The 22,409-nt window shown below is 36.7% G+C and overlaps 1 protein-coding gene across 8 annotated transcripts in view; it reads left to right on the plus strand.

Annotated features, from left to right (window-relative positions):
* CHPT1 (choline phosphotransferase 1) overlaps positions 1 to 22,409 on the plus strand; it is a 41,081-nt gene that overhangs the window by 5,938 nt on the left and 12,734 nt on the right. For 4 of the 8 annotated variants that reach the window (XR_008538337.2, XR_010148415.1, XM_001154659.8 and 1 more), the window contains exons 2-8: positions 9,826 to 9,973; positions 10,240 to 10,381; positions 12,462 to 12,546; positions 15,868 to 15,999; positions 18,929 to 19,087; positions 19,481 to 19,606; positions 22,055 to 22,165. Coding sequence is in view for 2 of the 8 variants with exons in the window: in XM_001154659.8 (XP_001154659.1) it covers positions 9,826 to 9,973; positions 10,240 to 10,381; positions 12,462 to 12,546; positions 15,868 to 15,999; positions 18,929 to 19,087; positions 19,481 to 19,606; positions 22,055 to 22,165 (903 nt within the window). In the remaining 6 variants the exon portion in view is untranslated. Of the gene's footprint in view, positions 1 to 9,825; positions 9,974 to 10,239; positions 10,382 to 12,461; positions 12,547 to 15,867; positions 16,000 to 18,928; positions 19,088 to 19,480; positions 19,607 to 22,054; positions 22,279 to 22,409 lie in introns of all 8 variants that reach the window. The other 4 variants (XR_673582.5, XR_010148416.1, XR_010148417.1 and 1 more) reach the window with 4 other exon arrangements.

Consider the following 22,409-nt stretch of genomic DNA (forward strand, 5'->3'; position numbering starts at 1 on the left):
GACCAAAGGTCTGGGTCGAAAGCAGTGAGCCCCTAGGGCCTTCCTCATTGGCTTGGCAGAGAGTGGTTTTACCTTTTCTGACCACCAAGGCTCCTCTGGAGCCTCCCCAGGCCCCAGGTGGGAACCCTCCCTCTGTAAACAAAGAAGCGCCCTGCCCATCACAGGCTCCCAGTAAACAATGTCATAAGCACATCTTAGGCACTTATTGGGTTAGAGCAGTTGCAGGAATGGAGCAATCAGTCATTTCTACTTCTTATGTCTTCCAGAGTCAGGTTAGCAGTCTATTAGAAACTCCATAAATTCTCTTTTAAAAATCGTAGAATCTCTTGTGACCCCTGGAATAATGAAATGAAAAAAAAAAATCTTAAGAGTCACCTGTCTGGGTAGAAAGTCTGCCTTTAACAGCATACTACCATTACATGTTTCCACATATGCACAATATGTCTTCTAATGTCCTTTCTTCCTCTGTCTTAGAAATGCAGTTTCTATTTTTATGAAGAAAGAAGTCAATGTTTGGATAATTGAAATCTTCTTGTTACCAGCTGACCTAATGGTTATTGGTTATCTAATTCCCTTCTGCATAGATGTCAATTCATCCAAGGCCATTTCAAGCAAAGAGTTTTGTTTTGTTTTTTTTTTTCAGTATAAAAATTTACGTAATGAACATTGTATATAGTTCTAGTATTTCCTAGTTTGGGAAGATTTTTTCTTTTATATAGTATCTATACTTGCTTTTATTTACTATTTTTCTTTATGTCAACTTTAAATCAACTCTTTTAAAAACTTAGACTCTTACTGTGACTTAATATTTATAAAATCATAGATATGATATGCTATTTTTCTTTTTTTTTTGAGATGGAGTTTCGCTCTTGTTGCCCAGGCTGGAGTGCAGTGGTGCAACCTTGGCTCACTGCTACCTCCGCCTCCTGGGTTCAAGTGATTCTCCTGCCTCAGCCTCCCAAGCAGCTGGGATTACAGGTGTGCACCACCATGCCTGGCTTATTTTGTGTTTTTAGTAGAGATGGGGTTTCACTATGTTGGTCAGGCTGGGCTCGAACTCCTGACCTCGGGTGATCCACCCACCTCAGCCTCCCAAAGTGCTGGGATTACAGGCATGAGCCGCCGCACCTGGCCCTGTTTTTCAAAATACATTAAATTTTTTCAAAATATATTAAAATAAGCATAAACATTCAATTGAAAAGTTTACCTACAGATCACCTAAAATTATCTGATGGAGTATCAGTAATAACAGTAACAATAACAAATACTGAGCTCCTTCCATATGCCCAGCACTTTTATAAACATTTTACATGTGATAAGTCATTTAATTTTCACAGTGAGAGAGGAGCAGTGATTATTACCATTTTCAAATGGAGAGACTAAGGCACTGTAAAGTAATTCATCCAACTCATTTAGCCAGTAAGTAGCAGAGCAAATGTGGGTGCAAGTAGAGTCTAGAGTCTATGCCCCTAACCACTCTGCAAGAAAAACCTGGGGCATGTATTCTTCCCATTGCTTTTTTGTTTTGTTTGTTTGTTTGTTTGTTTTTGAGATAGGGTCTCACTTGGCTCACTGCAACCTTGGCCTACTGGCCTCAAGTGATCCTCCCCCCTCAGCCTCCCAAGTAGCTGGGATTACAGGCATGCACCCCCACGCCCGGCTAATTTTTATATTTTTAGTAGAGACGGGGTTTCACTATGTTGGCCAGGCTGGTCTTGAACTCCTGGCCTCAAGTGATCTGCCCGCCTCAGCCTTCCAAAGTGGTGAGCTACCACACCCAGCCTGATTTTCATCATCTACGTATTTAGCTCCTACAAAAGATTTTAAAAAATAGAATACGTGGCTGGGTGCGGTGACTCATGCCTGTAATCCCAGGACTTTGGGAGGCCTAGGTGGGTGGATCTCAAGGTCAGGAGTTTGAGACCAGCCTGACCAACAGGGTGAAACCCCATCTCTACTAAAAATACAAAAACTAGCCAGGTGTGGTGGTGCACATCTGTAATCCCAGCTACTCAGGAGACTGAGGCAGGAGAATCACTTGAACCTGGGAGGCGGAGGTTGCAGTGAGCGAAGATTGCACCACTGCACTCCAGCCTGGGCGACAGAGTGAGACTCTGTCTCAAGAAAAAAAAAAAAAGAAAGAAAAATAGAATACGTGTCTCATGCCCATGAGAGGATTACATTCTAATATGAAAGATAGGGCCACATACAAATGACATCACATCGATCTAGAGCTGAAACATACCTCAGAAACTATCTAGTCTAGCATTTTCATTTAGAGAAGACCTAAGAACATGTTCCAGAAAAATCAGTATTTTGAGGCTGTAAGTGAAATTTGTCCAGTGAGTTCAGTGGATCTCAGCATGCAGCTTTCACCCGATGCCAGTGCCATGCTCTTGGGCTTCCCAGGCTCCAGAACCATGAGCCAAATAAGTCTTTTCTTTATAAATTACCCAGTGTCTAGTATTCTGTTATAGCAACAGAAAATGGAATTACACAACTCTTATTTGAAAAAATGGGAGGCTATAATTATGAAACAACTAATGACTTATGTGGAATTACTTCCCTTGGTTAAATTAGATCTTTACTTTCATTAACTAAAGATGATAATTTCAAAGCTTTGCTTTTTAAATTTGTTCTGCTACCTGTGAAATCATTTAAAATCAAGGAAACTAGACAACAGAAACAGTGCATTGTTATAAAGTCATGAACATCATTGTCATGTAGTTCCTTATATTTGTATACCTGAGGTACTAACCATCTAATGAGCATATTTTGTACAACAGAAGGCCTATATATTCGCAAAGACTGCTTTAACCCTGAAAAATATTTGTAGAAGGTGTATTTTTAAGGGAGTAGGTAGGAATGGAATGACTGGAGATAGGTTTGTGTCCTTTGATTTCTCCCTAGATGAAGTTGTAGGTGGAGTAAGAGGTGTATCAGGCAGTCCTTGAAGGAGGGGGCATATGAGTGCTTTGCTGAATTGGGTGAGAAGAGTGTTTAGAAAGGAAAAAGCCATGAGACAGTATTAAGTCATAAATAAACAAGAGGACTTTGTGGGTGGAATGGAGCTGGAGTATGAAGGTGGGTGATTGAGAGTTATGCTGCAAAGAGACTCTTATCAGTGAGTAAAGAGCTTGTGGTAAGATTAGTTTAGGAGTGGCCAGAAGAGCTGCTCCTAAACTCATGTGCTCCTTGGTGTGCTCCTAAACTAAGCCCATGAAGGCTCTCCCCTAAATCTCCTGTAATACAAATAGAAAATTATTTTTGCACAAACACCTTTTTTGTCACACTTGGTCCATTAATTGAGGGATATTGGTTAAACCTATACTCTGTGCCAGAGTAATGTTCTAGAGTACTGGGAATGTAGGGGTGAGTGAGAAAGCCACAATCCTTGCCCTCTCTGTGCTTTAATCAGTTCAGCCTTAGAAAATGAAATATCTAAGGTGAGAAGGCAAGGAAAAGGGAAGACTTGATTTTGGAGTTTTGGATTGGGTATGTGGGGGGCAGGTGGCTTTGATTAGGGAGACCAAGATGAAGGTACTAGTGCTGTTTCTCAGTGAGTTACAGGGTTGTGGGCAAGGAAGAAGAGAAGTAGATGCCTCCTCTCTCACCTCAATCTTTCTCCTTCAGTCACTGCGTAGTTCCGTCTCTTAATATGGAAACGTTAAGATTCTTATACTTATGGGCCTTTTTCCAGAGAATGCAGAGAGCATACAGGATTTTGTCAGAGGTGCAGTTCACCTCTGGATGTTTTCTGGAAGAGTAAATCATGTGTGAAAATTGAATAAATTAATGGACTATCAGACTTGCTGTTTGCTTTTTTCCAGTATAAGCTTTGTGTCTTTGAGACTATGGTAGGAGTGTATGACTTCCTGGCTAGGATGTCAGTTTAATTTGTTTGTGCTTCTATATGATAGTTACAGTGTTGTCAGAAAGCATTGAGGAAGTTTTAAAATCATAATTTAGTTTTATCTAATCCTGTAATGAATAGAATCCTATGAATAATTCAAATAACTAGAAAAGCTAAAATTTCCCAAATATGTATTTTATACAGCTCTTTTTCAGTGTATAATTGAAAAACAATTTAAATTTTAATCAGTGGGTTTTTTTTAATGACAAGGGGTTATGATTGATTTTTAGTAGTTATTTTGTTTTCTAGAATAAATTTATATGAAATTTAATATATCAAGTAAAATTCATTGTTAGGGAAGCTATTACTTAAATTATGATATAGCCACATAATTGAATACCATGCAGTCATTAAAAAGAATGATGTGGATCTCTGTGTTTGACCTGGAAAGAGTTCTCTAACATTGTTAAATTTGGATACAGTAGATATTATGAAAACTATATAATTAAAAACGTATTTATTTATTCATTTATTTAATTATTTAGAGACAGGGTCTCACTCTGTTGCCCCAGCTGGAGTGCAGTGGCTCACTTCAACCTCTGCCTCCTGGGTTCAAGCAATTCTCGTGCCTCAGCCTCCTGAGTAGCTGGGATTACAGGAGTATGCCACCACAGCCGGCTAATTTTTGGATTTTTAATAGAGACAGATTTTTACCATGTTGGCCAGGCTTGTCTCAAACTACTGACCTCAAGTGATCAGCCCACCTTGGCCTCCCAAAGTGCTGGGATTACAGGTGTGAACCACCACATCCAGCCATAAAAACTTTAAATGTTAGAATGGAATATTACCTAGAGAAGTTCTACTACTTGGAATAGATCTCTTCTAACAAACATTGCTTATGGCTTTATAATTCATAATCCAAGGGTGGCTTTTTCATCCTTACATTTAACTTTTTTGAAAATAAGTTAACATGAAAACTAGAATTGAGTTAGGGAGGCTCTGTAGCTCCCGCTTCCATCAAGAGTCTCTTCTGGCTAGGCACGGTGGCACTCGCCTATAATCCCAGCATTTTGGGAGGCTGAGGCAGAAGGATAGTTTGAGGCCAGGAGTTTGAGACCAGCCTGGGTAACATAGCCCCAGGCATGGTGGTGCACACCTGTAGTCCTAGCTACTGAGGAGGCTGAGGTGGGAGGATTGCATGAACCCAGGAGTCTGAGGTTACAACATGTGCCTCTGCACTCCAGCCTGGGCAACAGAGTGAGACCTGTGTCAAAAAAAAAAAAAAAAAAAAAAGTCTAATCTATAATTGTACCATTTTTGGAAAGGGATACCTGGAAGGAAGTTGTTCTGCTGTGCCTGGCCAAATAAATCCCAGCCTGTTTGCAGGGATAACAAGTTAGAAAAAAAGTGAGAAAATGCAACCTATTTAATCGCTTTCACCTAGGAATGGAGGTGGTGACCAAAGGAAAAAGAGAAGATAGGTCTGGCTCCTGAGGCCTTGGGAAGACTGGGAAAACTTGGAAGGATTTGGGAAGAATTGGAAAAGGAGTGAACCAAATATTGGCAGATCATTGTGCCTTTCTGAGTTTAAAAGAAAGACTCTTGTGGCTGGCACCATTTCCTGTGGCTCACTGCTACTTGAAAGTGTATTGTGTGAGGGGGAAAGTGCTTATCAGCAGGTTTGATGGAATAGGGAGTTTGTGAAGATTTCAGGTGAAAAGTTCCATTCAGTCTGTGTGGCCTGTGGTAGGATAAATCTCATCAAAGGGCGAGTCGGAAGACCCGATCTAGTTCCTGGACCCAGCCTAAGTGCTTGCCTTGATGTAAATTATCACTCCTCCGTATGTTTCACTTTCATCTTTAATAAAAAGAATATGATAATGACTGCCCTATCTCTGTGGATTTCTGTATTAATTGAAATAATACATTAGAAATGCTGTTTATCAGCTGGGTGTGGTGGCTCACGCCTGTAATCCCAGCACTTTGGGAGGCTGAGGCAGGTGGATCATTTAAGGTCAGGAGTTGGAGACCAGCCTGGGCAACATGGCGAAACCCTGTCTCTACCAAAAATACAAAAATTTAGCTGGGTGTGGTGGCGTGCGCCTGTAATCTCAGCTACTTTGGGAGGTTGAGGAGGAGGATCACTTGGGCCTGGGAGGCAGAGGTTGCAGTGAGCCAAGATCCTTTACTGCACTCCAGCCTGGGCGACAGAGCGAGACCCTGTCTCAAGAACAAAAAAAGGAAAGAAAAGAAGTGCCCTTTGTTGTACTGTTTAAGATCACATTACCTTTGCAATATTATCTCTTGTAAATTACCTGTTCCAGGAACATGGATCTAGTCACTGACTCCAGTAAACCTTTCACTTTCAGTCAGAAACTTTGGTTTCTGCCTAGACTTCTCTCTTCTCTGTTTACATTCCCAGTCTCTCCCTATTTAAACGCCTCTAGTATCCTAATGAAGCACTTTTAAACTGGTGAACAGTCTTCATTTCCCTTTTCTAAATGAAGAGCGGGATATAATTTGGGGTAGAGTCACCACCAGTTGTGGTGTAAGGGTTAATCAAATTTATTTCAGTATGAATTTCTGTTAATACCTGACCATGAGACCTGCCTGTAGCTAGTTTCTCAGATCAGAGGTCAGAATTAAGCTTTCAATGTTGACTTTCAGAGTTCTCCTTGAGAAGATCCAGATTTTCAGTATAAAGAGTTACATAGAGAAATGGAAGATCCCTCTGACATTTTGTCATTACAGAAATTTTAATAACTTCAATGTCCAATTTTACATATGTTTGATGTGTAACTTTGCTTTCCTTTAATCATCAAAATTAAAAACAATTTTTCATAGTAGAAAAAATGGGTAAGAATTTGCTAGTTTGATATGGTCAACTAATTTTTGATAAGGGCCCCAAGAGGACACAATGGGGAAAGGATAGTCTCTTCAATAAATAATGCTGGGAAAATGATTTCCATAGGCCAAAAGAATGAAATTGGGCCTTATATTACACCGTATACAAAAATAAACTCAAAATGGATAAAATACCTAAATATAAGAACAAAAACTGTAAAACTATACCCAAAGGAAATGAAATCATCACCTTAAAAAGATACTTGCACTCCCATGATCATTGTAGCATTATTCACAATAGCCAAAATACAGAAACAGCCTAAGTGTTAACATATGAGTGGATAAAGAAACTGTAGTATGCACAATGGAATATTACTGAGCCCTAAAGAACAAAATCTTGCCATTTACCACAACATGGATGAGCCTGGGAGACATTATGCTAAGTGAAATAAGCCAGACACAGAAAGAGAAATATGGTATGATCTTGATCTTGCTTATACACAGAATCTGAAAAAAAAATTCAGAGATAGAGAATGAAACTGGTTATCAGGAGCAAAGGGACATAAAGGGGAGGAAATGGGAAGAGGCAGGTCAAAGGATACAACATTACAGCTTTGGAAGATGAGCAGGTCTAGAGATCTTATGTACAACCTGAGGGGTATAGGTTAAAAAAAATTGAACTGTAAAATGAATAGATTTTAGCTGCTCTTGCCACAAAAACAAAAAAATGGGTAACTATGTGAGATGATGGATATGTTAATTTGCTTCAGTTTAGTACCGTTTCCATCTATCTACATATCCCATAACATCATGTTGTATACATAATAAAATTTACCTTTAAAAAAGAGTTTACTAGTTTGAAAAGAATTTACTAGGTTAACAGAATTGTTCTCTGCAAGACACTTTGGGATTCTTTCAAAAGATTCTGGGTGGGATGTGTTGTTTTTCATTTTTGTACTGTCGTGATGACTGCTCAGTTTTGTTTGCCCTTTCTTAAATTGTTTCACAGTTTCCAAGATAAACTTTTAAGAACGTGCTCACTGGAACTGAATATGATATTTTATTTATTTTATTTTTCAAGACAGGGTCTCGCTCTGTCACCCAGGCTGGAGTACAGTGGCACTCACTGCTCACTGCACCCTCGACTTCCCCAGGCTTGGGTGATCCTCCCACCTCAGCCTCCTGAGTAGCTGGGACTACAAGTGTACACCGCCGCACCAGGCTAATTTTTATATCTTTTGTAGAGATGGGGTTCACCATGTTGCCCAGGCTGGTCTTGAACCCCTGGGCTTAAGCAATCTGCCCACCTTGGCCTCCCAACGTGCTAGGATTATAGGTGTGAGCCGCCGAACCTGGACTGTGATTTTCTGCTTACTACTAGTTTTCATTGATTTAATTACGATGTGCCTTGATGGGTGTTTAAAAAATATTTATTCTGTTTGGGGTTTGTTGAGCTTCTTGGACATGTAGGTTTATAGATTTCATCAACTTTGGACATTTTTCATCATTTATTTCTTCTTATATTTTTCGTGCCCCATCCGCTCTTTTCTCTTTCTAAGACTCTAGTTACATATGTGCTAGACTGCTTTCTGTTGTCCCACCACTTGCCGATGCACAGTTCAATTATTTTTAGTCGTTTTTCTTTCGTCATTTTGGATAGTTTCCATTGGTACATGCTTATTGATCTTTTCTTCTGTGGTGTTTAATATGCTGTTAATCTCACCCAGTTTATTTTACAATTCAAATGTTGTAATTTTCATTTCTGGAGATTTCACTTGAGTCTTTTCTTCCATTTCTGTTTATAATTTTCCTGTTTTCCTCTACTTTCTTGAACATGTGGAGCATATTTATAATAACTATTTTGATATCCTTATCTGCTAATTCTATTACTTCTGTTCATATTGATTCTGATTGTATTCTGATTATATGGATTTTACTTCTAGTTGTCAATTATATTCTCCTGCTTCTTTGCATGACTGGTAATTTTTTACTGAATGCCAAACCTTGTGAATTTTACCTTTGGGATACTAGATTTTTTTTCCCCTAAGATGTACTTTATGATGGCTGTAGTTAAGTTGCCAGGAATTACTTGGATCCTTTTGAGGCTGGATTTTAAGTTTTGTTAGGGCTGTCCAGAGAAGCCTTCAGTCTAGGGTTAATTTATGCCTGCTGGTAAGGCAGTACACTTCTGAGAACTTTACCCAATGCCCCAAGTATTAATGAGGCTTTCTGCTTTGCCTGGCGGGAACATGAATGTCCCAGCCATGTATGAGCTTTGAGAATTGTCTGACCTTCAACATTGCAGTGCTTCTCTCCCTGGCCTTTGTTAGTTTCATCTCATTCAGGCACAGATGAGTTCTCAGCCGAAGACGGAAAGATACCCTTCCGTAAGACGTCCACAACTTATGCTCCTCTCTCTGTGCAGCTCTGTCCTTTCAGGCACTCTGCCTCACAAATCCTAATTGCCTTGACCTTCCTGAACTTTGTGTTTCTCTTAAGCACAGCATGATTGCTGGACTCTGTTCTGGTCATGGGACCTGCACTGTGGCCTGGAAACTGACTCTGGGAAGTTAGCTGGAGCAGTCGCAGGGCTCATCTCATTTGTTTCCCTTCTGTGAGGGATCACAAGCCTGCACTGCTTGTAATGTTTGAAAACTGTCTTTTGTTTTTTGTTTTTTTAAAAATATATTTTATTGCCTTTCTAGTTATATACGGTGGGAGAGCAAATCTAGTCCCTGATACTCCATTGTGAATGGAAGCAGAGGTTGGCAGTTGGCCCCTAAGGTCTTTTTTCACAGCAAAAATTTAACTGAGTAATTTCAAATCTGTGGCATAATGCATAGTATTATATTAAAAGAGCCATGGATGTAAGAATCAAGATCAGGGTCCTAATCCTTACTCAGTTGTTTAACTTTGTGTTTCTTACATTGTGGACTTCTGTGACCCTCTACCTAGATGACTTAAAGCAGTTAATTTGATTTCTCAATTTAATTCGCATCTGTAGAATGAGGGTTAGAAATGTTCTTTATAACACACGGGGTGCTACAAAGTGTGAAGCCTTAGGTTGAGCTATTTTCAGAAAGCTTATTATCACTTAACAATCTTTATTTTATTTACATTTTTTATAGGCACCATACTGGACATACCTTTTATGTGCACTGGGACTTTTTATTTACCAGTCACTGGATGCCATTGATGGGAAACAAGCCAGAAGAACAAACTCTTGTTCCCCTTTAGGGGAGCTCTTTGACCATGGCTGTGACTCTCTTTCCACAGGTAAATTAGTGGAGTTTTTAATTTTTTTATGATACCTTAAAAATAAAATGAACTGAGCTGTTTGGTCAGTTTTTTGGATGGATATACATTTGGGAGCAAATGTATGGAGTTGTTTAAAAAGTATGTCAAGAATTCATTTTGATAAGTGTACTTTATTTTAATGCCATGATTATTTCCTTAGAGCTCTGTATTTCTAAACAGCATAGGGCAATTATTTCATAAATTATTTTTAATTCTTAATGATTCTTAAACTTTGTTTCTTTCAGTATTTATGGCAGTGGGAGCTTCAATTGCCGCTCGCTTAGGAACTCATCCTGACTGGTTTTTTTTCTGCTCTTTTATTGGGATGTTTGTGTTTTATTGCGCTCATTGGCAGACTTATGTTTCAGGCGTGTTGAGATTTGGAAAGTAAGTATGCTTTTTAAGTTGTACATTAAAAAATATAATTGAATTCATTTGCACAATCTGTTATGTCATTCATCGATAATAAGGAGAACAAATCTTCAATCAGTAATTTAAATTAATTCGTCGGAGTACTCATAAATGCTACACCTTAAGTCTTTTAGGTATTCTGCATGTTATAAATAGTTACATTATTTGATAATAATTTTATTTTTCTTCTCCTCTTCTCCAACTTAATCATTAGCCCAAGTTTACAATAGAGAGGATTAAAAGAAAATTAAGGGACCTGAATAATATAGAAAAGGGATATGCAGTACTTAAATAAACATTTGATTCATATAATAAAATAATGCAGTATGGAGTCTAAGGTCCTTTTTTGGTCGAATCTTCATGTGCACAGAAAGGGGACCCACCTTGACAACAGTCACCAGCATCAGGTAATTGTGACTCTCAACTGTGGTAGGCAATTGGTGAGATAATGTAAAAGCACCTTGTAAATGCTAGTGCTAAACATTAGATAGTATTATCTGCCTCTGTTGCCTCTTTCTTAGAGACCAGGAAATAGTGCACAAAGCAGGAATGCTATTCTCTGTTCCTCTTTTTCATATAGTTCCCTCTCGGTCTGATCCTTTTAAGAACTTTGTCATTTGCTCATTTTGGCTTTGGCTTCCCATGCCTACTGATTCTTTTTAGCCCCACTTTATTGCTGAAAAGGAGAAACAGTAGCTCTGAAAAAACTCTCTAATGATAAATGATAGGAGAAGCTTAAAACTATGGATCATTTAGCAGAGGGCAGGCTTCAGGCAGTTGATTCTCAATTATGGAATAATTGTATTTACCCCCTATCGAGCACTTACATGTTTCAGGCATTGTACTAAGAGCTTCACAGGCATTATCTTATTTATTCCTTACATTTATCCCGTAAGGTGGGTATTACCTCCATCTAAAGACATTGGGGCATCCAGGCAGAGATGTAAAGTATGTAGACAGATATAAAAATCTAGAGCTCAGGAAAAAATGTAGATTGGAGATAAGGATTTAGAAGTCATTAGCATATAGATGGTAGTTTTAAGTATAGATAAAATTGTTCATAGACTATAAAAATTCCAGATGGAATTCTGAAAGCATCATTTAAGATATGAATGAAGAGGCAGTCTAGGAAGGAGCGTGAGAAGAGCTCCAGCAAGGTAGGAAAATCAGGAGAGAACATGGAATAGATAAAAACACAGCAGAGCTTTTCAAGAAAGAGGGTATGATCAGCATCTTAAATATTGTAAAGAAGTTATGCAAGATAATTAATGAAATGTATCCCTTAGATTTGTATCCTTTAATTGAAATTGAAAATTGAAGGTCAATTTACCTTAAACAATTTTAGTAGAATAATGGGGCCAAAAGCCAGACTAGAGTGTGTTAAGCAACAAACGTGAAGAGAGGAGAAAATTACAAATGTTGACTAATTTTCAGTGAGCCTATTCATGGAGCATAGGAGAGAGAGTGACAGCTTCAGGGGAATGCAGACTAGAGGGACTGATGCTGATTGGTTAGTGGTTTTTTGAGAAATTTAAGCATATTTATTAGGGGAAAAATGTCTATGGAAACTAAAAAAACTACAGTGACTATTAGTACCTCAATAAAGAAGACTATTGGAATTTTCCCTGCTTTTTAAGTGAAATTGACCTGGGAGTGTTTAAATTTGCCTTAAATCATATGGTTGTTTTTATTATAATTTTTCCTTATGTACACAAGTAGTGGGTAATTATTGTGAAAAAACTTCAGACTTTACAGGAGTTCATAAATTAGAAAATAAAAGTCTTTATAACATCAGTGATAACTATTAGCAATTTGATATATGGTATATATTTTTTTCCCTCTGCATATACTGTTACCTATGTGTGAGCACATGTTGTTCTGTAACCTTTTTAACTTAACAGTGTAGTCAACTGATAATTCAATAATGGAAGTAAAGGTAAAAATAAACTAAGCCTACAGAGATTTTTACATCTTTGCTATTTAATACGTGATGAACCTCCATATTCAGGAATTTTATTTACAAACACCTTATCTATTCTTTGTCCTTCCTCTTTAGAGTGGATGTAACTGAAATTCAGATAGCTTTAGTGATTGTCTTTGTATTGTCTGCATTTGGAGGAGCAACAATGTGGGACTATACGGTAAATCTGAATATTTAAATTTATATTTAAGTACTTTTCAAATATTTAGGAAAAAGTATTGCATTGTTAATTTTCTTCAAAAATCCTTGGCATTGTATTTAATTTTTTTCTTTTTTTTTATTGGTGTATTTAATATTTGTTCCATTTCTTAACATTTTTTTCTTCATTTTATAATGTGTATTATCCTATATACCTTATGGCATTTCCTCCTATGCATGAGTATATTGCCACATAGAAGAAGACAACCTCATTTCCCTAATACTAAATAAAACAAAAACAACAACACAAAACACACATTGGAATAACTTTTTCCAGGGTGAAATAAAATAAATATTTTAAAAATAAATCCAGTAAAATATTTTACATTTAAAACTTGTCACTCAATATTAGGAAAGTAGTTAATTTGCATTTTTATAATCTACTTTGAGGTGAAGATTCCCATATTAAGGAATGTTTTTATTTTCTGCCTGCTTGGTGACCTCAGTATTTTCATAAAAGTTGGCTCTTAGGAGGCCACTGTCATAAATTCAAGCTTTTTTGCAAAAGAAGAACATTTCTGAAGAAACAGTTGTCCTGTTACCACAACCTAAGTCCACCATACTGGCTAACTGACTCACACTTTCTGCTCATAGTGTTAAGAATAATAATAAGGATATCAATAGTCAACAACTAACAGTCATTCAATACTTACGTTCCTAAACATTCACCATCTGCCCCTCAGTTTTATCTGCCCCTCAGAACAATCCTATAAAATAGATATTATTAGTATTATGCTTTATAAATAAGTCTTAGGGTGATTAAGTAATTTGTCCAAGGACACATGAGAAGTGCTGGAGCTAGGAATTAAACAGACTGATTCCAGACTGTATGTAATCACTAAGCTATATATCTAGTAAAAATAGTAAGTGATACAAAACTAAACATAGTTTTGTGGTAAACATGATCAGCAGTCACACTCCTTGTTATTTACCTAAATGATTTGAAAACTTATGTCCACACAAAAACCTGTACACAAATGTTTATAGCAGCTTTATTCATAATTGCCAAAATTTGAAAGCAGCTAAGATGTCCTTCATCTTAGCTGGATAAACTAATGCTAAAAAGAAATGAGCTATCAAGCCATGAAAAGAAGTTATGCGAGGAACTTATGGAGTTCCAAGAAGTTATGGAGGAACCTTAAATGTTTGTTACTAAGAGAAAGAAGCCAATCTGAAAAGTCTGCATATTGTGTGATTCTAACTATATGACATTCTTTAAAAAGGCAAAATTATGGAGACAGTAAAAGGATCAGAAGTTACCATGGGTTGGAGGAAGAAGGGATGAATAGGTGAAGCACAGAGAATTTTTAGGACAGTAAAACTATTTTGTATGATACTAAATGGTGGCTACATGTCATTATACATTCGTCATAGCACACAGAATGTGTAACACCAAGATTGAACTCTAATGTAAACTATGAACTTTGGGTGATAATGACGTGTCAATGTAGGTTCACCAGTTGTAACAAACGTACCACGCTGGTGTAGGATGTTGTTGGCAGAGGGAGGGGTGGCTATATACTTCTCCACTCAAATTTTGTTGCAAACCTAAAACCACTCTAAAAAATTAAGTCCATTAAAAACACAGTATGAGGCCAGGAGTTCAAGACCAGCCTGGGCAACTTAGCAAGACCTTGCCTCTACAAAAATTCTTTAAAACTTTAGCCAGGCATAGTGGCATGCACCTGTAGTCCCAGCTACTCAGGAGGCTGAGGCAGGAGGGTCAACTGAACCCAGGAGTTCAAGGCTGCAATGAGCCGTTATGCCACTGACTACACTCCTGCCTGAGTGACACAGCAAGACCCCATCTTTAAAAAAAAAAAAAAAAAAAAAGATTTCCCTGTAGCATTTAGTATCAGAATTGCCAATTATCATTTGTCAGTAGGCTCCGAAATAGACTTTGGGCATGTTTTTAAGTAGTAGTGATAGATTCCTCAGTACATTCATATTCCCTCTCATCATGTAAGAGTAAATAGAATCAAGGATATGCTACTATAGGCCCATACAAGATAACAGAGGGATGCTATGCGTTTTTTGTAGTAACTGTTCAGGTTGTGCCCGTAAGAAGGTAAATGTACGGGCGGATCACCTGAGGTCAGGAGTTAAAGACCAGCCTGGCCAACATGGCAAAACCCTGTCTCTGCTAAAAATACACAAATTAGCCGGGTGTGGTGATGGGCACCTGTAATCCCAGCTACTCGGGAGGCTGAGGCAGGAGAATCACTTGAACCTGGGAGGCAGAGGTTGCAGTGAGCCAAGATTGGGCCACTGCACTCCAGCCCTGGGCGACAGGAGACTTGTCTCAAAAAAAAAAAAAAAAAAAAAAAAAAAAGAAGGTAAATGTAGACCTAGAAGCAGTTAGACAACTCTAGTTATTAAGTCAGGTGTGGTTGTCTTAAATTTGGAATTGAATCTTAAAATTGTTTCACTCAATGTTTTGGCAATATCGTAGGAAGAAAACATACCTGCTTATTCTTACCAACAAGAATACTTACTTTTGATTCAGGTTTTCTAAATTTAATTATTAACCTGTAGTTTCCACAAATTTTGGTACATTATTTCAGTCTATTTTCTAAACATAGTAGCCTCTAGCTTCTGGCAATTCATTGTTACTGTTTTTTAAATCCTTTGCTGCCTTTGGAAGTTTTCTTGAACAGCAGTTGACCAACAGGTAAATATATTACTAGAGATTTAATCCCAGATATTAACTACACAGATTTTTTGCTTGCATACACATCATGATATTTGTTACATTTATGATGCAAATCATGGTGTCTCCCTTTCCTGTGATGCTACTTTTTAGAAGCTACTAAATTCAAATGAACTATCCTTTTTCATGTTTAAGTCAGATGAAATCTTATGAGATTAAACATTTAGTCATAGTTATATAAACAGACTAAGCTGGTTTGGTGGATTCATTTTTCACTTATGAAGAAAGCAGTTTCACAAAAAAAGGCACTTTAGGCTGGTCCAATGGTAGTCAGTTATCTCAATTGATTGCTCACAGTCAGTTACAGGTCAAACTCCTTGTTCTTCTCTTTTCCCCCCTCACTACTGTACTTGGCTAGTCTACAAAAAATAATAAAAATTTAAAAACTAAAAAAAAAAAGTTAAATAAAAAAAAGTTTTTAAGTTATCACTTTGGATTATATTCCAGAAGTTAAGGTTTGATCACAAGAAAAAGGATAGCTTATTGTACAGGGCTTATCATTATGTTTCTTTATTATTTAATAAAAAACCAAAATTCTGTTGTCTTAATTGTTTCTTTCTTCTACCCCTAAAGATTCCTATTCTAGAAATAAAATTGAAGATCCTTCCAGTTCTTGGATTTCTAGGTGGAGTAATATTTTCCTGTTCAAATTATTTCCATGTTATCCTCCATGGTGGTGTTGGCAAGAATGGATCCACTATAGCAGTAAGGCAATAATTTCATCATTCAGTGTCAATTTTATGATAAATTTTCTTATCACCAGTTATAAAAAGATTAAAATATGCCAAAGTTCAAGAATGGGGAAGGAAACTAAGTATCTTAAAGAATTCATTTTAGGCACATAGTACAAAAGCATTTTAAAAACAGTTTAAACTGATATTTTCCTCTTTCTACAGGCTTGCTCTGCATAGACTTTTCTGACATCTAGTTTCATTACTGCACATAATTAAGAGTTGCCATTTGTTTTCCTGCATTTTGTGCCTTGAACTAATAGCAGAGAGGAGAAAGGGTAGGGAATGTATGAGTTCCTGATTGAAAGCAGGAAAGCGGCCAGAGGTCAATGGTTTCACATATGGGGGGATTTATTACTCATCAAGTAAATTTTATTGAAATTTCACTGAAATATATTTAAAAGAACTATTCTAATATTTCAAAAGGTAAAATTTTAACTTTAATTCTTAAGTGGGTATACTTTGTGCTTGTGTTCTTTACACCTTGCTCATGCAAGTATTAAATATAATGCTTTTGTATTTTTTCACATTTTTTTTTAAAACTTCAGTACTTTTAAGTGGGCAAGAGTTGGAATTCCTGCAAACTTTTTAAACAAATATAACACCTATGTTTTTGAAAAGCCTATTGTCATTTTCAAGGTAGTTGAACAGAAGAAGACAAGTACTTATTCCAGTGATACCATCTTATACCAAAACATTGTTATAATGCCTTTTTCAGGGCCGGGCACAGTGGCTCATGCTTGTAATCCTAGCAATTTGGGAGGCCGAGGCAGATGGATCACTTGAGGTCAAGAGTTCGAGACCAGCCTGGCCAACATGGTGAAACCCTGTCTCTACCAAAAATACAAAAAAATTAGCTGGGCATGGTGGCCCATGCTTTTGTAAATCCAGCTAGCTACTTGGGAGGCTGAGGCAGGACAATTGCTTAAACCAGGAGGCGGCGGTTGCAGTAAGCTGAGACGGTGCCACTGCACTCCAGCCTGGGTGACAGAGCGAGACTCTGTTTCAAAAAAAAAAAAAAGAATGCCTTTTTAGGATTGCTTTAAACTATAGCATATTCACTTTAATTTCTTTTGTTGTATAGTTCAAAATTTCTATCCTTTAAAGTCATTTGGAGCAAGGTCTAATAAGATATTAAACATTAGATATAGCATTTTTAGTAAAAAAAAAGTCTCATTCTTTTAAAAGACGTGTAAGTAGACTTTCGAGACAATTTCAAAGGGATCCTCATAATTGACAAATTGTCAATATTTATGAATACACTTTATATACATAATTCAAAAGCAAAGTATACAATTCATCTAGAAATATAAGTTCTGATATATTTGGAAAAGTTGTCATTTTTTGAGGTGTTTTGTCAGTTGATCTCAGTATAGCACTGTGCTTAGGAATACATGTTGCTTGACTGTGGATGATAACATAGAACAATAGTTGGAACGTTAAGTTCCATTGAAGAAAACAAGATGTAGTAATGATCATTGTCTACTCTAAAGAATATTTTTGGCCAGATGTGGCGGCTCACGCTTGTAATCCCAGCACTTTGGGAGGCCGAGGCGGGCAGATCATGAGGTCAGGAGTTCAAGACCAGTCTGGCCAACACAATGAAACCCCGTCTCTACTAAAAATACAAAAATTAGCTGGGCTTAGTGGCGGGCACCTGTAATCCCAGCTACTCGGGAGGCTGAGGCAGGAAAATCGATTGAACCTGGGAGGCAGAGGTTGCAGTAAGGCAAGATCATGCCACTGCACTTAAGCCTGGGTGACAGAGCTAGACTCCATCTCAAAAAAAAAAAAAAAAAAAAAGAATATTTTCATTAAAAAAACTGTTAGATGTTTGAAGGATGACTTAAACACAAGTTAGGAAGTGGTTGGTTTCAAACTCTTAAACTGGTATTTTTCCAACTTTTTTAGGAGCAGATTTTTTTTCTTGAATGAGATTTAAGAATCATAATATAAAGCACTATTAGATTTTTATAATTTATTACTATACAGTGTCATGTATATAATTTTATAATATGGTATTACTGTAATTTTATAGTAAGTTCTAACTTAAAACATGTAAACTTAATAAACAAGAGTAAAGCTGTTCTTGTGAACCCATTTAAATTGGTTATAGATTTAATAACCTCAATACCAAACTTATTTCAATATTTTGTTTAGGATAAGCAGTGCTGAGAGGATACTAATTCACATAGATAAAAATGTAATGGTCTGGATTTTACAATTTTACATAAAAGAACATTTGCAGTCTGAATGCAAAAAAAAAAGGAGGTGGGGATGTTGGTGTAGAAAGAAACTAGGATAAGCTGGGTGTGGTGGCTCTCGCCTGTAATCCCAGCACTTTGGGAAGCTGAGGCTGGGAGGATCGCTTGAGCCCGGGAGTTTGAGACTGGCCTGGGCAACATGGGGAAACCCTGTCTCTACTAAAAACACAAAAAATTAAAAAAAAAAAAAAAAAAAAAGAAAATAGGAAAAAAGAAGGAAACCTGAATAGAACTAAACTATTCTTACTCTTCTTCATCAGTGATATTTTGTAGAATTGGCAGAATAAGCTCTATTTCAGTATCTCCACAAAATTATGTTAATTTGGCAATCCACATGTGGACTGCCTTCAATGTAGTAAAAGTTGATATAGAATAAACTGCATTAATTTTTAGCCAGTTTAAAACGTGTGTGAATATCAAACTGGAATCAGACATCTGTGGCACTGTATTATGTCTCTGTCACCCTCAGGTTCTATGAAACCTTGAAAAGCACAACTCAGGTTTGTATACTCCTGTAGGCCATACACTACATCACACTGTTCTTTAGGCCTCTTGCACAAAATAGATGGTCAGAAAATGTCTACATTGTAATAAATGCAGTGTTAAAATGTGATACTGATTTTCTGCTTTATCCCTTAGGGCACCAGTGTCTTGTCACCTGGACTCCACATAGGACTAATTATTATACTGGCAATAATGATCTATAAAAAGTCAGCAACTGATGTGTTTGAAAAGCATCCTTGTCTTTATACCCTAATGTTTGGATGTGTCTTTGCTAAAGTCTCACAAAAATTAGTGGTAAGAAATTTTTATTATTCATGATATAAATAATATACTTAGTCGTCAAACACAAAGCTGGAAATTATTTCATAAAATGTATAGGTTTTCTTTTGTAGTGTAAAATCATAATAATTAGCTATTTGTGCTCCAAGCAAAACTGTGATAAGAGTTATATTCAGTTAAATTGTTTAGCTGTAGTTATCATTTACAACTTTCTGATATCAAGAAATTTAGACATTGGAAACTTTAATAAGCTACCCAGTTGTGAATTTGAGAAGGTGTAGAAAAGTATTCTTAAATGTGAGATTAAATGGTCTGTTTTAATACTGAATTAAAGTTATAATTAATTGTCATAAAAGCTAACACATTTAAAACTTAATAGTAAAATTATTTTGTTTAATTTTTTTATAGATAGCTCACATGACCAAAAGTGAACTATATCTTCAAGACACTGTCTTTTTGGGGCCAGGTCTTTTGTTTTTAGACCAGTACTTTAATAATTTTATAGACGAATATGTTGTTCTATGGATGGCAATGGTAAGTATTTTTCTCCATTTTATTTATTTTTTAACAATGCTTAAGAGCTATTTCAGTGAGCTATCAGTAGCCTCAAGATCTAGTCTAGGCCAGGCGTGGTGACTCACGCCTGTAATCCCAGCACTTTGGGAGGCCAAGGTGGACGGATCATTTGAGGTCAAGAGTTTGAGACCAACCTGGCCAACATGGTAAAACTCTGTCTGTACCAAAAAATACAAAAAATTAGCCAGGCGTGGTGGTGCATCCCTGTAATCCCAGCTACTCAGGAGGCTGAGGCAGGCAAATCACTTGAACCTGGGAGGCAGAGGTTGCGGTGAGCCGAGATCATGCCACTGCACTCCAGCCTGGGTGACACAGCGAGACTCCGTCTCAAAAAAAAAAAAAGATCTAGTCTATACAATATATACAATAAATGTTTCTGAGTATTTAAAATTACTTCTTCTAAGCTGTGAATAATATTATATTGTATGTAGAAATGGCCACATATCTATAGGCCAGGTTTCCAACAACCTGGATTCTTGGAAACACAACTGTGTACCTAAAAATAGCTATATTTTTCTCCCCCAAAATACCAGTACAAAGATGCCAAAAACCACTTTACTCTGCCCAAAGACTTTATTCCCAGTTTACAGCAAGTAACAGGAAAATGAGATGGGGTTAGTACTAGCAAAGGTGGGCACTTTATTGCATCGAGAATTGTCAGCTAATATTGAGGAAACAAAACAGAATAGACAGTGCTACTAAATACAGGATTCTCAGACCATTTTATGCTAGATGTAAGGAACCCTTTTTATGTGTATGGCCCTTGAGGATAGTGTATAATTTGTATTAATGATGACTCAGTCATCAATTAAATTAAATTCTCTTTGATTATATCCTGCTTAAGGAAAGGACGTGGATGACATAGATATTAATTTCTATTCAAAATGATTATAAAATACAGAATATAGTGCTTGAGAGAGACACGTTAGCCATCTAAGGAAAAGAAAATCAATATTGGTAACACTTCAATTACAAAGTTGGATAAATGGAGCATTATTACATTTTTTTTTCTATTGAGACATATCTTTATGGTTGGTCTCCAATTAATGGTGGCTTTGAATAGTTTTCTTGTATTTCTATCTCTGGACCCACTGGTTGTCACCAAATTCATAGTGATATATAAATATACTGAAGTACACCAAAACAAAACCCCCCAAAACCCTGCAGTGAATCTTTTGATAATTCAAATAATCTCACCGTATTTGTTAGATTTGGATATTTAAAAAAATCTTTATCTATTCTGTGCACGGATTACAGGAGTACATCTAATGGTCCTTTACTAGGTTGTGTAGTATGCTTTTTCTGGAGTAACTTAATGACGTAATATTCATTCATAGTCCATTCAGAAGTCTTCATTCTTCCTATGGTGGCAGTGAGATATACTTAATTCTTTGAGGTGGACAATGAACGTTTTCAGGCAAAATTTAAAAAAAATGTTTAAAAATCAGAATAATGTCCTTTAATTTGGTATCCACTATAAATATTTTTAGGGCTCCCAAACAATCCAGTTTAAAAAATAGGGGATAATTAATCAAAATATCTAAAAACTCAATGTAAGTTTTCTTTTAGTGAACTTAGGTATGTATTACCAAGTGGAATTGCTGAATTAAAATACCAGGTGTTAAAAAAATCAATCATCTATTGTAACGAGTAATTGGCCTGGTTTACACCTGTGATGGAGACTGGTAAACTGAGGAAGTCAAATTCAATTTTTATTTAAAACACTATGTGGATGACAAAAACAAAAAAAAAAGCCACACACACAATGTGGTACTTTTCAAGTAAGCTTTTAACATAAATGATAGAGATTTTCCCCTCATGGGTGAGAATTCCCTCTCCAAGGGCAGAGCTATGAGCCTCCTTTTTCTCCTGGGTTTCATTTTCTCAAGAGAAGCATTTGACTGTAGACTCTGGGCAAAGTTTCTAAATAGAGGCCATCTTTAAATTTGTAAACACAATTTTGTATATGCTTCAAGTATGGTATCTTTTCTAGACCTTTTACCTTCTTACAACTAACCTCAAAGAAACAGAAATGTATATGATGGAATTAATTCATTATAAGATGACTGATAACTTCTTCTAGAAGGAAATTTGCAGCTTCGTGGCACAGCAGGAAGTTGAAACAATGTGGAGTCAGGAGAGTTGGGTTCTGTTACTTTCTAGTTTCTGTATTTTAATCGTCTTTTTTACCTCTGAGCCTCAGTGTCTATAACTGTGAAATAACCTGCATTTTCCAGAGGACTACAGTGAGGTCCAAATTTGAAATGTATTAAAGTGCTTTAAAATGCAGTATTTTTGGTGAAGAATTTTAGGTTAAGGTTTGATATTTGGGGGAGAAACAGAATAGTGCTACTTGAGAAAAGATAGATCATAATCGATTTTATATTTTCTTTTTTGCTTCTAAAGGTGATTTCTTCATTTGATATGGTGATATACTTTAGTGCTTTGTGCCTGCAAATTTCAAGACACCTTCATCTAAATATATTCAAGACTGCATGTCATCAAGCACCTGAACAGGTTCACAAGCATATTGACTGACTAATAGCCCAAGGAAAAGAGGAGATGAAGTTAGGGGAATCTATGAGTGAAGGAAATCCCCCTGTGCAGGAGGCTAGTATACCATAAATAAGGTTATATTTGAATATAAAACATAAACCCTGTAGATTTCATTGTGTCTTATTTCAGTTATGAAGCCCCCGTTGTGTGTATCATCATTTTTTATCACAGATGTTCTCAGAATAGTCTACATATTAATTAGAAA

This window comes from Pan troglodytes, chromosome 10 (genome assembly GCF_028858775.2).
Source record: "Pan troglodytes isolate AG18354 chromosome 10, NHGRI_mPanTro3-v2.0_pri, whole genome shotgun sequence".
Lineage (NCBI taxonomy): Eukaryota > Metazoa > Chordata > Mammalia > Primates > Hominidae > Pan > Pan troglodytes.